The 17,026-nt window shown below is 27.9% G+C and overlaps 1 protein-coding gene across 1 annotated transcript in view; it reads left to right on the top strand.

Moving 5' to 3' along the window:
• LOC136984379 (trichoplein keratin filament-binding protein-like) overlaps positions 1-17,026 on the top strand; it is a 31,836-nt gene that overhangs the window by 8,194 nt on the left and 6,616 nt on the right. The window contains exons 6-9 of the mRNA XM_067281348.1: positions 1,843-1,909; positions 5,912-6,075; positions 8,308-8,389; positions 8,461-8,640. Of these exons, the coding sequence (XP_067137449.1) occupies positions 1,843-1,909; positions 5,912-6,075; positions 8,308-8,389; positions 8,461-8,640 (493 nt within the window). The remainder of the gene's footprint in view (positions 1-1,842; positions 1,910-5,911; positions 6,076-8,307; positions 8,390-8,460; positions 8,641-17,026) is intronic.

Below are 17,026 nucleotides of genomic sequence, written 5' to 3'. Positions count from 1 at the left end.
AAAAGTATGTAGAATATGGGAAAAAATATATTTTAATGATATTTACAGTATTTTTCTTCTTATTAAAAAACGGACCTTATTTAAAAATAGCCTTCATACTCTATATATACACTGACTGATCAAAACATCAGAGACAGTAGTGAAGGGATGTGTAAGTTTTAGCAGAGTTTAATGTAAAACTAAACTCAGGGTATATATAGGTAAACATCTAGCTTTCTTGACAGTGTAACACAATCAACAAAAGTGGGTAAACATGATGATCCTAGCAACTTTGATTGCAGACATATTGTCAACACAAGACAGATGGGTCATTCCAGCTCTGAAGTGACAAAACCTCAGGGTTTTACAAGGGCAACCATATCAAGAGTCTATTGGATATATACCATCCATAGATGCACCAGCACTCAGTAAGCAAACAGTGGCCCCCATGGATCATTGATGACCAGGGACAGCAGAAATGATTCAGGCTGGTATAGACTGATCAATGGATAACAGTGGCACAGATCCACATGCAGGCTCAATGTCAGAGGTGCATGTAGACAGTATGTAATCAAACAAATGGTCAATGTCAGAGTTTAATGTATCTGTGAAAGCCAACGTGAAAGCCAGCAACCTCTAATATCTAAGTCAATACCTCAATGTGTTCAAGCTGTCATTTGTGCTGGAGAAAGTCTGGCATGCTATTAGTAGATGTCTCTAATGTTTTGATCAATTGGTTATATATATAATACTTATATATAAAACTGTGTAGTATATACACAATACATTTTTCTAAAATTTTGTTTAAAACTTAGTATATTAAGGTTTTTTATAATAGTTAAGTTATATGTAATCATAACCATGTTCACTATAATTTGACGTGTAACAGAATAATAGATTTATATTTGAACATGTTTATTTAAATATGTTCAAATATAAATCTATTAGTTTTTTATATGTCGAATTATACTATAATTAAATTTATTTTTATTTTAAACAGAAATAAAACAATATATAAATTTAGAATCCTTTTAGTTTTACAATTAATGATTTTTTTTCATTTAAAAATTGTATTTAAATGTGATACAATAGAAATAAAAATTTGTATTAATTTAAAAGTTCAATAGTTTAATGTAACTGTAATGTTCTTGTATATGAACGTATCTTTAATCCAAAATTATGTTCAGTAGACTATCTCACAGCATTAAAGTTAGAAACATCTTTATTTTAAAAAAAGTTGGATTACATATGCATTTTGGGTTGGTTTACATTCCCAACCCCTCTTCAGTGCATAAATAGGCATAAAAAATCTTTCACAATAATTATATCATTCGTAAGCATATATAATATTCTAGTGTTAATTTCCGTACACTTAAAGTGGGTGGATAGGGTTTATTCTAATGAAACAGAAATACTAGATAAATTCTTATTGTTGTCGTTGAGTCACAATATATTAACATCCATAATGTTTTCACTAAAATGAAATGGTATCCACCCACTTTAAGTGTACTGAAATTAACACTACAATGTTATATACATTTACAGATGATATAATTATTGTTAAAGATTTTTTATGCCTATTTATGCACTGAAGAGGTGTTGGGAATGTAAACCAACCTGAAATGCATATGTAATCCAATTTTAAAAAAAATAAAGATGTTTCTAACTGTAATGCTGTGAGATAGTCTACCGAACATAGTTTTGGATTAAAGAGACATTCATACACAAGAACCAGTAGACAGCAATCATATTACAGTGTAACTGTAATGATTTTATCATAAATTGTTTGACTTTGTGATTATTTATTTTATGATTAATTTTGATAAGTAGGTATAAAATACCAATAATATATTTTATTTATAGCATTGCAATGATGAAGAAATCTAAGAATAGATTGAGACAAAAAGCATTAGATATAGAAAATGAATTGGTATGTATTTACATTTATTATTATTTACAGGCATTTTTTGATGTTGATCAACTTCAATTCAATGCTAATCTTTTCATTTAAAGTTAGGATTTTATGATTGTAGAATTAATATTGTTTATAACTTATATATTGCTTCTCATTTGTATCAATTCATTTAATTTCAAGAAAGCTTAATCTTGAAATTAAATAAAAATATTATATGATTTAATTTGAAGATTATAATTATATGTTAAATAAATGTTGTTCTGATGTAAATTAGAATATAATTGTATAGAATATAATGTACTGTACATATTTTGATTCAACATTTTTACAAATATATATAATGCATATGTAAAACTGTCAAATTAACAAATAATATTTAATATCAAGATGAGAATTTTATTACAGAAATATACAAATACTGATAAATAAATATACTGAATAAATACTATTTTTCCATGTAATATAAATGTATGCCAATTTACACATTTAAAAAAAAATATCCTAGTTATTGCTATGCCAGTAAATCAGCATTCAATATTTTTATTATTTTACATTAGTAATCATTTCTTTATCATTGCATAATATTTTCTTTTTCTTCTTCTTTGTATGGACATTTCTTCTTGTGGAATTTCATGTGCATGAAGAACCAATATCAAATTAAGTTTTTAAGATAAAAAAGAACAATAATTCATGTTCATATATCAAGTGATTGTAATTAAAGTACCCGTATTCATTACTGTCTAGAGAGATATTTAGTAGTCCAACTGGAACCAAATTTGATATGAGGACATTTCAGGACATGCAAAAGACATTTTCATAAAAGCAAAAAATTTGTATCAAAACTCATTACTAATGGCTTTTTTGGGCAAGCAACAAACATTTCATTTGTACAAGACACTCATGCTATCAGAGATCTTAGCAATGTAAAAGATACTGTTGAAGATAATGATAAACAGTGTGTTCAATAGTCAATCATAATTGATCCTCTGTGGTACTTCTCACATGCAGTGTGATGATGTTTTTTAAGGCTGCCACCATTTGCAACATATCCTCAATAAACCACACTTTTTAAATGTACTCACAACCAAAATTCATACAGATTAAGAGCCAGAGAATGAGTTGACTAGTTGGTAGGAAATATATGACTAATGAATTTGTTATTGGTGAAGTATTATTACAGAAATTACTGTATGCAGTGTCTAATGCAGCATTTCTCAAAGTGGGCGATAACACCCCCTTGTGGGTGGTGAGTAAATCTAGGGGGTGCACTGGAGGCAGGGTACTGAACGGTGACCAAAGGCAAAAGTTGGGGTCACTGACAGCTGTTCCCTTTCCTCTGTTAAACGGATAAGAGGAAACATTGCATTTAATGGTTTCCAGATGTTGAGAACAATGTACAGTAAGAGCACAAAGTGTGAGATTCATAGAAAAGTTTTCCTAAGAATATTTTCAATGCTTTCTCACACAAGAGAAAATGGGTTAGGGGGAATTGGGTATAACTTTATGGAACAAAGGGGGCAGTGGTTGGGAATCACTGGTCTAATATATGGAAATACTTCATATTGCATAAAAATGTTTGACTCAAGATATTGTCACTGTTGCAATTGGGGTATGAAAAAGTGTTGAGCATCCCTTAGTATATTTGAGCCTTCATAGAGCATGTCAAAGGCTCATTGGGACTAGCTTCTTTAAAGCAGAGTGCTCCAATGATAAATTGCCTGTGAATCCACACTAAAATAACTTTAGGCAAGTGTAGGCAAGCATAAGGATTTTCCATGTTCCAAATGTACCAGTTACTAGTGTTCATTGTTTTACTGAAGTGAAAATGTGCCTAGTCACTCCACAGGATCTTCCATTGCCACAACACATTCACTTCCATTTTAGTATGAAAGTGGATATGTTGGTCAGGGTTTCTCTCTCAGCAGCAAGAAACTGCTAGTTGTGACTGATTCTATACAGCTAACAATGCATTAACTTTCTTAGTACCTTCTACACTGTGCCTTAGATTACACCTAACTGCCATGATAATGCACAACTGCTTATGCACTATTGGAATCTGCAACATTCTTTATTGACTATTCAACAGCTGTGATAATATCTCCAATGACTTGTGAAGTGATGAGATTGTTTTGATTGAGTCTAACTCTCAGACATCCAGTTTTCTTGAATCAAGTGAGCATTCTCTTGAGAACTTATGATGGTCAATGGTTTTCAATGTAAATTCTTAAGACAATAAAATTTCCTAAGCACTGTTATTTTCATAAAACACAGCATTGCTGTTATTTTCATAAAACAGCTTCACAAGATATATATATTCTTGCAAGATAATAGATATTGTAATTGGTAAGAATGACATTTAACAGTTGTGACCATTTTTATATCCAGAACTTGTTGCAACATGAGTGCTTATGAAAACTTATTAAAGAAAACTGCTTTTTCATTACTTGCAGTGCAAAAATTGCCATAATAATGAGTTTCAATACTAATTTATTTTTTAAGAAGATATCTTTTGTATGTCCTGAAATGTCACCATACCAGATTTAGTGACATTAGGACTGCTAAATATCTCTCTAAACAGTGTTGAATAGGGGTACTTTAATTATAATCACCTGTGTCTGCATACTTATATTTTTTTTATGTATATTTTATAAATTCTTTTTTATCATTATTTTATGTTTTTAATATGTATGCTATTGCTATTTGAAATTTTATTTTTAAATTTTACATTAAAAAATATAAATATTTTTAAAAAGTTGTTTTATTTTGTTATTTTAATGTTTGATTACTATTATTAATATTATTAATGTTTTAGTATTATTTTTGTTTCTATTTGAAGTCAATTCTACTTTCTTATACATTTACTAAAAACAGTCAAGATTAAATACGTGGTACGATCCAAAAGTTCAGGGACTGCAATAATCTATGACAACAAAAGCATGTATTTGAAGTTACAGCATATGAAATGGATTCTACCAAACCACCTCTACGTGTTCAGGTTAATTTCACCCATGTCATGTGATTAAACCGCGAGCGCTGCTGTTTTTTTCCGGAGATAGTTACCTTTGTTCTGCGACGTAATAAAAGTGGAGTTTCAAGAACAACCTCCAACATTTAGACTTTGCCATGGTAGAATCACCATACACCTTTCTTAGCAATTTTAAAGTCTCCGTAGGTGTTTTACCTAAATGCTGACAAAATTTAATGTTGGAGTTTGTTCTTGAAACTCCACTTTTATTACGTCGCAGAACAAAGGTAACTATCTCTGGAAAAAAACAGCAGCGCTCGTGGTTTAATCACATGACATGGGTGAAATTAACCTGAACACATAGAGGTGGGTTGGTAGAATCTGTTTCATACGCTGTAACTTCAAATACATGCTTTTGTTGTCGTAGATTACTGCAGTCCCCGAACTTTTGGATCGTACCATGTATATATAAGGTGAGTCAAAATTCCGTTGCACTCTTTTCATTCCAAAGGTACTGAAGATATATTAATTTTGTTAATGTAGTTACATAGAAGTTATGCATGGAGAATCATACAACATAAGTTACCTTGAAAATGATTTTCAAGGTAACTTATGTTGTAACTCTCTAACAAGCAGAGGTAACATTTTGCTAACAAAGTTAAAGAACCCATTTAATTAGTCTAAAACCATTTTTCAGATTCTTCATCAGCATTGTGAAAACAGATGTTCAAGATATTAATCCTTTTTAAAAAATGAACTTTAGATTCAAGAGTCACAAAACAAAAATGATTTTGTTTTGTGACTCTTGAAAATGATTTTCAAGGTCTCAAAACAAAATCATTTTTACAAAGTAAAAAGGTTCCATCCAATTTTCCATGCATAACTTCTTATGTAACTACATGAACAAAATTAATATATTTTCAATACTGTAAGAAATGAAAAGGGTACAAAGGCTTTTGACTCATCCTGTATAATTAAATATTTATTTGTAACATTGATTAAATTTAATTTATTGAATGACGTAATAAATTAATTACAATAATAATTTTTAGAAATTTCATCAACAAATGTTAGATTTTCTTTTCAAACAAAAACTACAAATTGAAGAGGCTGAAAATGAAGAGTTATTTTCTAATATAAAAAAATTAAACAACATTCTTGAAGAACAAAAGAGAGTTGAGAAGGAACATCAAAGAGAGCTTCATCTTTTATATGAGTAAATAATTGATTAAAATATACTGTTTATAAATTTATATATTTTTTTTTCCATGTATTTATTTATAATTTTATATTTTACACAACGGTTATATACATTTTACACATATTTGAATGAATTTCACCTTTAGTGATCTATGTTTTTCAAAATTTAATTCTTATTTATATTTCAGGTTTATAATTTATAAAATAATAACTCTTATTTATTATTTAAATTAGTAATTCCATATTGCATTAATATAGATTTCAAAGCAAATACGATATAATGCTCTAAATATAAATTAATAATAAGAAATTTATTATCTTAAGAGCAATTGCTAACTTGTGCATCTAGAACAGTGATTCTTAACAGGGGGGCACGGCCCCCTGGGGGTCCATAAGAAGTTTGCCAGGGGCTGCCAAATTATGCAAAATTTCCTTCAGAATATAATAAAAAGAAAATTGATGTATAGCCGAATATCATATTGAAAAGTGAGATAAGAAAGATAAAGTTTTCCTATTTAATTTTTTTATTTCTTCCTACATACAACTTTGTTAGTACAGAATGCAAATATGCTACTTACACCGCAGTATTTACTTCTTTTATTCCAAAGCAATTCTAAGAAACTATTAATGCTTGGAATTTTAAAAATAATTAGGAAAAATAGTAGGCTTTGAAAATTTAAATATTTTTGCAAAAGATATGCAAAATCTTTATGACAAGTTGTGGGTGTTTTAGTTTAGTTTTAGCATCAACTTTGGATCAATTTATCAACATGTTTCTTATTTTATTTTTTGTTAAAAATTAATGAGTTTTCGTGTTTAATTGCAAAGTTTGAATGTTATTTAAATAGATAATGAAATAATAAAGTTATAATTTACATTTATTATATAAAAAAATAAAGCAATAATAAAAAAATCAATTTATTATAGATAATTTAACAAATATAAATTATTATTAAAAAATGGGGGTCACAAAAAATTATGAAATATTTGGTGGGCCGCAAGTATAAAAAAGTTAAGAACCACTGATCTAGAATTTCTCTAGAATTGCTTCAAAAATATTCATTATATTATCAGTTTTTGGTTTTTATATTTTATAGTACAGAAATTAATGCGAATTAAGCAAATTTTTCAGATTTTAATAGCCATTTTTCATTTTTCAATTATTTTATCACTGTTTTGTGATTAACAAAATTTTATTATTGTGATTATATAATTCTAAAAATGATTGGAAAATAGTAACATTATATGCCAATTTTAGTGATAGTTATATTTAGAATTATAGCAAGGTCAAGATTTCAAACAATTCATAAATTATAACTAATATTATTTTAACAAAATGAAGTTTGTTGTTGAAGTAATAAAAATATTTCTTATAAATATTCTGATAATTACATATTTAGTTTAGATTTTTGTAAAATATAAAATCATTACATTACACAAATAATGGAATTGGTAATTACCTAATCAATAATTATACTTTTAGAATAGAATTTAATTTATCTTATCAATATAAGAATTATTTTATACAATTATTTTGCTATCATAATAATGAAAAATAATTACTATAATAATAATAATAACTACTTATAATTAAAAATCATATAAAATATATCTAAAATAATTTAGATTACATATCTTTTGACTAATTAAACAGTAATAAAGAAATTAACATCTGATTTCTTAATTTCTGTATGCCTATTGAATTTTCCAATTCATTATAAAACTATTGTACTACACATTTTCATTATTTTATTTTGTGTTCAACTACTGTTTGTTTTATATTAAAAATGTTCATTTTATTGTAAACCTGAATAAATCTATTTCTACCTCAATAATTCTTTTAATGGACCTCAAAAATAAATTTTGCCTAGAGCCTTGCAAATTCTAGGACCACCTCTGAGTATTAACCAAAAAAAATTTTAGTATGGTAATCTGGTCCACCACAAACAGGCATACAGGGTATGCATCACATGCAGTTGCTATTGTTAAGGGAGCACCAAAAGACATTTGTAATTAAGTGCCTGATTTGAATTATGAAATAAATTATTAAAATTTTATTTAGTTTTTTAAATGAATTTTATAAATTTTTCTTTTTACTGCAGAAATAAATAAATAAATTTCAACTTGTATGAATTACTTATCAAATAAAAACTGATAATTAATATTTTAGTTCAGTACACTTAAAACATTGTTAAAAATTTTTTAATATCATATTTTTTAAATATACATTAAGTCTTAAACGTTATAGTGAAGAAGCAGAAAGAATATGGAAAAGCAGAGAAGATGAGTGGAATAAAGACAGAGAAGCTAGGGAGAGTATAATGAATAAAGTAATTTAGCAAACTTTTGTTTTAATAATTAAGTTATTATATTTGTGTAATTTTTTGTTCTTTTAATATAGATTTTAAAAGAATTGATGCGTAAAATTCAAGAGGCAATCAAAAAGAATATAACAAGGCGAAAAGAGAAATTACAGAAAACAGACCTCTTGATGAAGGAATTAATGTATCTTAGAAATAAAGTAAAAGAAGAAAAACAAATTGTCAATATAAGTCAGTTTCAAAAACACTTAGAAACTCAGGTATGAAAGAGCATTACTGTTTCTGAATCATATTTATACTATTTAAATATTACATTTAAATTTTTCTGTTATTACTTTTAATAACAATCTGTAATTGAAAAATCCAATCTGTTGGATTTTTCAATTACAGATTGGACTTTTTATTAAAGTTCAATCTGTAATTAAAAATTAATGTTAATTTCACCCATAGTTTCTGCATTTATTATATTTATGAAATTTTGAATTTACAGAATTTAGTATAAGAAAATAATCGTTGTTATAATATAAATTGTAGTGCTTTTATATTACACTGCTGAGTTTTTTAATATACTTTGTTACATATTTATATAATCAGTCTAAAATGAATGAATTCAACATATAAACAAAAATATTTTATTTGGAAAAATAAATAAATAACTAAATTTCCTGCAAATATTAAATGAAATGTAGGTAGTGTTTAAAATGTTAGAAAAATACAAAAATAATATTTTCATTAATTAATGAGTGTCTTAATTCAAGAAATATCTTTAAAATTTTGTTAAAAACATCAATAATTTTAATGTTAGTTTAATTTTAATTTAATCAAATATTAAAAAAATAAACATAATTTTGATTAGAAAGAACATTGAATTGATTATACTTTAATTTATTAACATTAATTTCATTTAATTTTGTTTGATATAAGTTGGAATGATTAGATTTACTTTTTAATGAATAGATATATTTATTTATTTCTAGAGTTGATCAAATAAGTCAATGTGATCTGAAAAATTTAAAGAAAGAAAATTAATAATGAAAATTTTTAATGTTAATTAAATGATATTTATAATTTTCTTATATAATATTTCAATACAATGATATTTGATTATATGAACAATATTATTATAAGTTAAACAATTTTTATTTTACATTTAATTCCATCATTTTGATTATCCAATTTCTTATCTTAGAAATCTTTGAAAAAAGTAATTCACTTATTATAGTTGAAAAAAACTAAAAATAAAAGTTCTGATTTTGACAGTTTTTTATATCAATATTATCAGTATATTATTTTGATTAACTTAGAAAATATCAATTTTTAAAAATTTATAATAATTTAAATTCAAAATTAACTTAATTGGAATAAAGTCTTAATGAATTTGAAAATCTATATACATACAGTGTGATTAAAAAGTCACACAACCACATCTTCAAATGTCTATATTGTCATATGCAACATAGCCACCAGATATTTTTCTCAACAGACGGCAGCACTTGTGGTTTGTGACTCATGTCGCATGCTGACTTCAAGAAGCACAGTGTGAGTGGGCTGTATTAGATAATTGTTGGTATCACAAGTAATAGGTTTTTTTCCTCAGATCCAATGTGTATTCATTGTTGAGCAGTATACATCTCTATTGGCTGTTGGAGCCATTTGTCATACATTGGTAACACCATGGCACTTCTTCCAAATTTTTCAGTGATATACTCATTTTAATCAATTTGTGACCCAAAGATCACCTGATCTTACACCACCAAATTTTTTCCTGTAGGGTTATCTTAAATGAGTGGTATACCACTGTAACCCCCATACAGTTGATGAACTTAAAGTTAGCATTGCTACACGATACAGAATGTGCCATTGTCAACTCTATATAAAGTAGCCGCTAATCTTATGAAAAGAGTGTGAGTGTATATCTAGGAAAAATTTGGTCATTTTGAACACATGTTGTAATCACTATCTTATACACCATCTTAAAAGCGTTACTCAGCATCATTTCATAATGTTAAATCATAAACAACAATAGTCATTTCTATGCTGTTACATACTACTGTATGTACATGTTAGGTTGCACTATATATAAATATATACAGTGTCCTATTTTAATCAATACATGCAAATATCATGAAAAGTTTGTATCCTATAAAAAAATGTTCCAGACAAAATTTGTACTATATCAAGGAGACCACAAGGTGATGCTATCAGTTTCCCCACAGGCTGTACTATTATTGGTAAAGCCAATATCAACTTCAACTTTTCAAATAGAAATGCTGATTTTCTTTATCACATATTCTAACTCTAAGCAAAAAAAATACAAAGATTTTAATCTAAAATTTTTTCTAAAAATGTAATTATCTGAAGATATGATGGTTTCGAAGTTATGAGCTGATGCTTAGCACCTTGCCTGGTACAGTCAAATGTTTTTGAAATTTAGTATTAGATGAAACAAAATTTAGAAAATTTGCTTAGTATAAGAGGATTTGTGTACAGGTTTTTCAAAGATGGCACTTGTCTAGGTAATTCAAAGTCTTTTTCAACTTTGTTCATAGTAAAAAGTTCCTATGAAAAAAGTTGAAAAAATCTTTGAATTACCTATAAAATATATATGTGTATGTTGGCTCTAATAGTGTTAGAGCCAAACCATGTTATTTGGGAGTTGCTTGTAGTTATAAAATAACATATTAGCTTTTATATTAAAATTTAGTTTTTACATATCTATATAGTTCTATATGAATATATTGTGACCAACAGTTATAGTTTGTGTGTTATGGCATGCATTATGTAGTTTCAAAACAATTTCTAGTTAAGTCTATAACATTTTTTTTGTTTTTTTTTTGTATTTATTTAGATCTTCTCATTAATATCTGGACCAGGGTCAGCTGGTGGGTGGTGCAAATGGTGTGACAACACACAAGGCCTTACAATCCTGCATGATTCAACTCTTGTGTAATTTAGAAATTGATCATTTCATTATTCTCCAAGTTAACTAACTTTTGCTAATCTATTTAATAGTGGTATTTTTACCATTAAAATATTATTTTGTTGTTCGAAACCACTATTTTTTTAATTAAAAGGCTCAGTATGACAACCTTGCACTGGGTCCCACTATTTCTTGGGCTGGCTCTGATCTGGACATTATGATTTAGAAACAATATTTGCTGGAAAATAATAACAAATGCTAAAATCTTTATTTTTTTATAATAATTTTTAATCTCTGTAATATGCTGTAAAATGCTTTCCACCAGTTTTTTGTATATGATACATCTAAAATTTTGTGTCATTTGTTTTTTCTCATGCATTTGGCAACCTAATTCATTCTAATAGTTCTGATGAAAGTAAATTCTAAATCTTGGATGATTGGTCAATATTTTACAATTTTCATACTCAAATTAATCTATAACAGGAAAAAATATGGTTTGATGTGATTTGTTATCTGTTTTAAAAGTGCAGACTACTATTGAACATTCTTAATATAAATCAAAAATAACTGTTCTATTAGAGTACAATATTTAACACAAATATCCAAGTGCTTTCAAACTTATTCAGTCCATCTTCAGGGATTAAGGTTCTATTACTTCTAAACAGTCCCAAAAAACTTCAAACAAATTAGAACCAAGAATTAGAATAGTTTTTGAAATTAAGAATATATAAAAATGTTAAGGTTTCAGAACATTTCAAAATTCCAGCAAACACCTACAACATCTGAGTTGATGTAGTCACCTCTGTCACTATATTTTATCAACTTTAACAATTTGAAATCTACAATATCTACATACTAAATTCTTATTAACATTGGAACAGATTTTAAACACTCATAAATGAAACCTATCACATTATCTAAAACAAATCCTACTCCAACACATCGTTGGCACACAAAATCCAGTTTCTCCTTTTTTTTTTTTTTTTTTTTGGCCCCGTTATCTCCAACTCTCTTTCTATCTATTCAAGATATAGCTCAAGCCATCAAGAGACTTTCCAAATCTTTATTATTAATAACTTAACATCTTTCTTCAAGCTCTTCACTGATCTATAAATCAATGGATCTAAAAGCATTCATTGATTCATGATTAAAACTTTTGGAGTATTGATGCTTAGTGTATCATTATATGATTATCTAGAACTTTGCATTTATGATTTTATTCAAAATAACTAATAAGTCAAAACCAAACCATAAAGACAGTCTCAGATGCCTCTATATAGAATTTTTATAATATGCCTCTTGTTACATTCACCCATAATAACCATCTCTTAATCCAATCCTGATAAAAGGCCATTGCTAAAAATTGCTATATCCTCTGTTGAGACAGAACTACAGTAGAGAGTCGAAAATTGGCATCAATTGGAGACTGGGGTTGTTCAGATTAGGGATTTGTTCCGATTACAGTCTATGTACGAAAAAATATATTAACCTGTCCGATGTTCAAATTTTTCTTCGTTGCGTGTCGCTTCCTGTTGAGTTTTTCTCCGTTGCGTGTCGCTTTGCGTTGAATTTTCGTCGATTTTAAGCCTAACGAAAATTTTTATAATAATAATCGAGGCTATCATATCGTTAAAAATTATTTCTTTATTTTGTACAAACAAAATAAATATATTGAAGAATATAAAAACATGAAAATTATACTTTAGAATTAAATTTAGTATCAAAAACGTTCGATTCAGCATGACACAGTCCGACTGAAAATCGTGCCGATTATCGGGCGATTCCGATTACCAGGGTGCCAATTTTCGACTCTCTACTGTACCTAGAATGGAAGACTCATTAGCCTAATTACATTACCTTAACCTGAGCCTGCATAATCAGGCAAACAACTGGAATGCACCCAAAACAAATGAGAGAGTAGAAATCCTTCTCTCCTCATCCACCCTAACCAAGACTGTGATATCAAAAACAGCTTGATGATAGTATATATGATAAAAATTACTGTAGCCCAATTAAAAGTCTTAAGCCAAGGGAATCTGTTTTCCAAAGCACAATCTAACATACCTCTTGAAATATGTACCACTGCCACTATTAAGACAACCAGAAGGGATGACAATTGAGGCAGCCCAAACTGTGCTACAAGACAGTCCAATAGATTGGAGACAGATGAGAGGAGTGTGAGCCACATCTGTAAACAAATGTTCCCTCAGCCTAACATCAGCATAATTGTAACTCATGTAATGCATAGATGTGTTGAACAGGTATCTCAGCTCAGCAAAGTGAGCTATTTAGAACTTCCTAATGTCTGACTAACTTTCAAATGAAGGTGCTTGAAATGGTGCTAGGACCCAGTTGATGCAACAAATCATCACTATACAGAGAGGAACAAGTTGTCAACCAAGCCAGTGTACATGGAATATAGCCCTCCCATTCCAATTTCTTTATTAACACTTGATGTGTTATATGTGCTCATGAAATCTAGGACCAGTAAAACAGTCCAATACTTTCAGCCTCAGTCATTGCAATTCACCAATGTCCATTTCCTGTCATGGAAGGAAAGCTTGTTGTATCAGTTAGACAATGTTCTTTTGAACATTACTGATTTGTATATTGCATATACTTACAAGGAAAAAGGTTTTGCTTAACTTGTATCTTCACAACTTCAATTTACAAAGAAATAGAAGATTATTCAAGATTTAAATATGACTAAAATATTTAATTAGTGAGATGAAATTCCATTCATTATTAAAATCTTACCATGAAATTTTGGAAGCTCTAGTTGAGAAGTATTGAGATAGCAGGTAGATTTAACATAATTCAACTCCTAAAACTCAAAATAACTGAAAGAAAATGGAAAATAATGTAACTAACTAAATACAGGGTATCCACTTAATCTATTCAGGGATAAATGAGATCTTTCCAGCATAGGTTACTGTGATAGACTGAAATACACTGGCTATTACATCACCATGGCATACACCATTCCACTGCTATCTGCAATCAGCACAATGTGCAGAGAATGTACACATTTGAGTGGTGCAACAATATGTTAAATTTTCAGCATGAGAAATCACAACTTCTTCAGCACATTTTATGGACTGACATGGCACTGTTTTACCAGGATGTAATGTATAACCATCACAATGTGCACCCACTGGGCAGAACATGCTCCACAATGCATGTGACTTTATGCAACACCCAAGTGCATTTTATCCTAAGCATCTGGCATGGAATTTGGGTTCAGAAGCTTCTTAGTCCCATATTCATTGATGGTACCCTGAATAGTGACAGATATCTGAACATCTTAAATACAACAGTGGATGAATGGCTTGACAATTTGCCATTAGAACTGCAGCAGGTTTGATACCAGCTCATTCCTGGATAAATATGTGTCAATGGCTTGCATAGCAGTTTGGCAACCACTGGATAAGACAACACAGCCCAGTTTTATAGCCACCACATTTTACCTACTTCCCTAAAGGTAAAAATATTCAGTATCAGCAATAGCAACATTTGAATAATTATTTAGTATTTGGCATTCAGCCAAAAATACTTACTTGGTCCATCTCTAGTGTCAATCAAGATATTTGAAACTTTTTGAGGAATAGCTATCAGGAACCATTATCCCTAAATGGATCATTCTCTAAGAAACATATAAAAATATCAGGAACCATGAGTTACAAATTCCCAGTTTATGTATTGCAAGGTCTTCAAATGCTAATGAACATATCTCATCTTTTACAAATATTTATAATTATATTTAATCCATGGTTCTTAAACAAAAATATGACATTTATGTAAAAGTATCTAGCTACAAAATTTAAAGTAATTTATTTTTAATAACTACCAAGCCATATTTACAATATCTAATTGTAATAAATTTAAATAATTAAATCATTGATCCAGCATTAATAATTATTAAATGGCTAAGCTACTACATCATGCTTCCATTTATTAAAATCTATAATAATTAACTATTATAAAAATATTGCTCAGCATTTATTTAACATCAATTATTTAAATTCTTTTTTATTTAATAAACTTTTTCATAGACTATGAAATGTACTGTATAGAATATTCTGAAAATTTTCAAATTCTGTATCTTAGTTTATCAACTAAGACACAAAGAATATTGATACATGAATAGTAACATTAAATCAAAATTATATTAAATTAATGGAATCTGATAGTTTATTGTTGAAATTTATGAAAATTATTTTATATTACCGCCCTTTGTTATATCACACGTCAGGAGACAAATTGAATAAGTATTACATCAGATGGCACAATGTAACTAATGTATCTAGCCACCTGTTTTGTCTGTTTTTGATCTCCATGCCAACTTACTATTTTGTAGATTATATTTCATATAATGGTAGTTTCAAGTCAATGATTGAAATAAGGTAATGTTTCTTTGCTGGTAGAAATTCCAACAATCAATTTATTTTTTTAATTATTGGCTAGAGCACTTTTATATTTGGAAGACAAAAAACAAAAAATGCAATATATCTAAATGAACACTATAACAAGGGGCTACAGTATTTAAATATTTTAGTTTTTTCTGCTTAATCAAAAATGAAAATGAAAACAGTTACAAACTATAATACATAACTATATTAAAGCGAAAATAAATTTAAGTTTCTCTAGAATAAAATATGCTTTTAAAACTGCTTTAAAACTGATATATATGAATTTAAAAATTTCTTTTTAAAAATTAATGTCATATTATTTTAGAATAACATTAACAATCTAATTATTAAAAATACTACATATTTAATAATTTGCTGAAAATTTTCAGATTTTTAACCAATTAGTTAAATTAAATGTTGATTGGAGAATTTCTCCAGACAGGTACACATATTAACATTTTTACCATTCTTAGATGTATTAAAGAGAATATTTAATTTTGATATTATTTTAAGTATTTTCCATTATTATTTAATAACTTATAAAGCTAATAATAAACAAACGCTTTTAGCCCACGACTATAAATTGGATAGAGTTAAATAACCTAAATAAATAGGACTTAACAATTGGAGGGCTTATCGCACCAAGGCCGACAGAAAGAAGGACTAGATCCTTAATAAAAAGTTAGTCTTTAATAATCATATTCAAATTTAGGTAAGTATGCATTTCGGGTACAGGACTCCTCATCAGTTTACAAACACATGGCAAAAACATAATAATTATAACATCAATAGTTAACCAATACAAAGTGTTTTCTAATATATACAGTGCACTGTATTTACAGTATTTAATGTAACCCATATACTACAGAACTATAACAATCAAGCATAAATTTTAATACAATGACAATGAGATATATGATATTATTTGGGACCAGTAGATGCCTTATTTTCTCCCACATTTTCCAAATTCTGGTAGACGGTTCCACTATTAATAATAAATATTGTTTAATTATATTAAAAACATAATGGGAGGAAAACTAACAAAGAACTTATTATTATTGATATAATTGGTTTCAAAACTTTAAACAAAAACATATACACCTGGTCCATATGTTTAAGTCCTATTTATTTAGGTTATCTAACTCTATCCAACTTATACTTATAAAGCATTAACATTAATATCTATGAATATTTCAATCATCTGAAATATTTCAAATGTAAGTAATAAGAAAAAATATGTATATACTAAAAAAATTGTGATACAAGTATAGAGAAGTCAATTCTTTTGTTTTTTAAAGTATTACAGATTACAATAGC

The sequence above is a fragment of the Centruroides vittatus genome, unplaced genomic scaffold (assembly GCF_030686945.1).
Source record: "Centruroides vittatus isolate TY-2023 unplaced genomic scaffold, ASM3068694v2 contig_918, whole genome shotgun sequence".
NCBI classification, from domain to species: Eukaryota; Metazoa; Arthropoda; class Arachnida; order Scorpiones; family Buthidae; genus Centruroides; species Centruroides vittatus.
The sequence above is the reverse complement of the archived record's forward strand: the minus strand, read 5'-3'. Positions and strand labels throughout refer to the sequence as shown.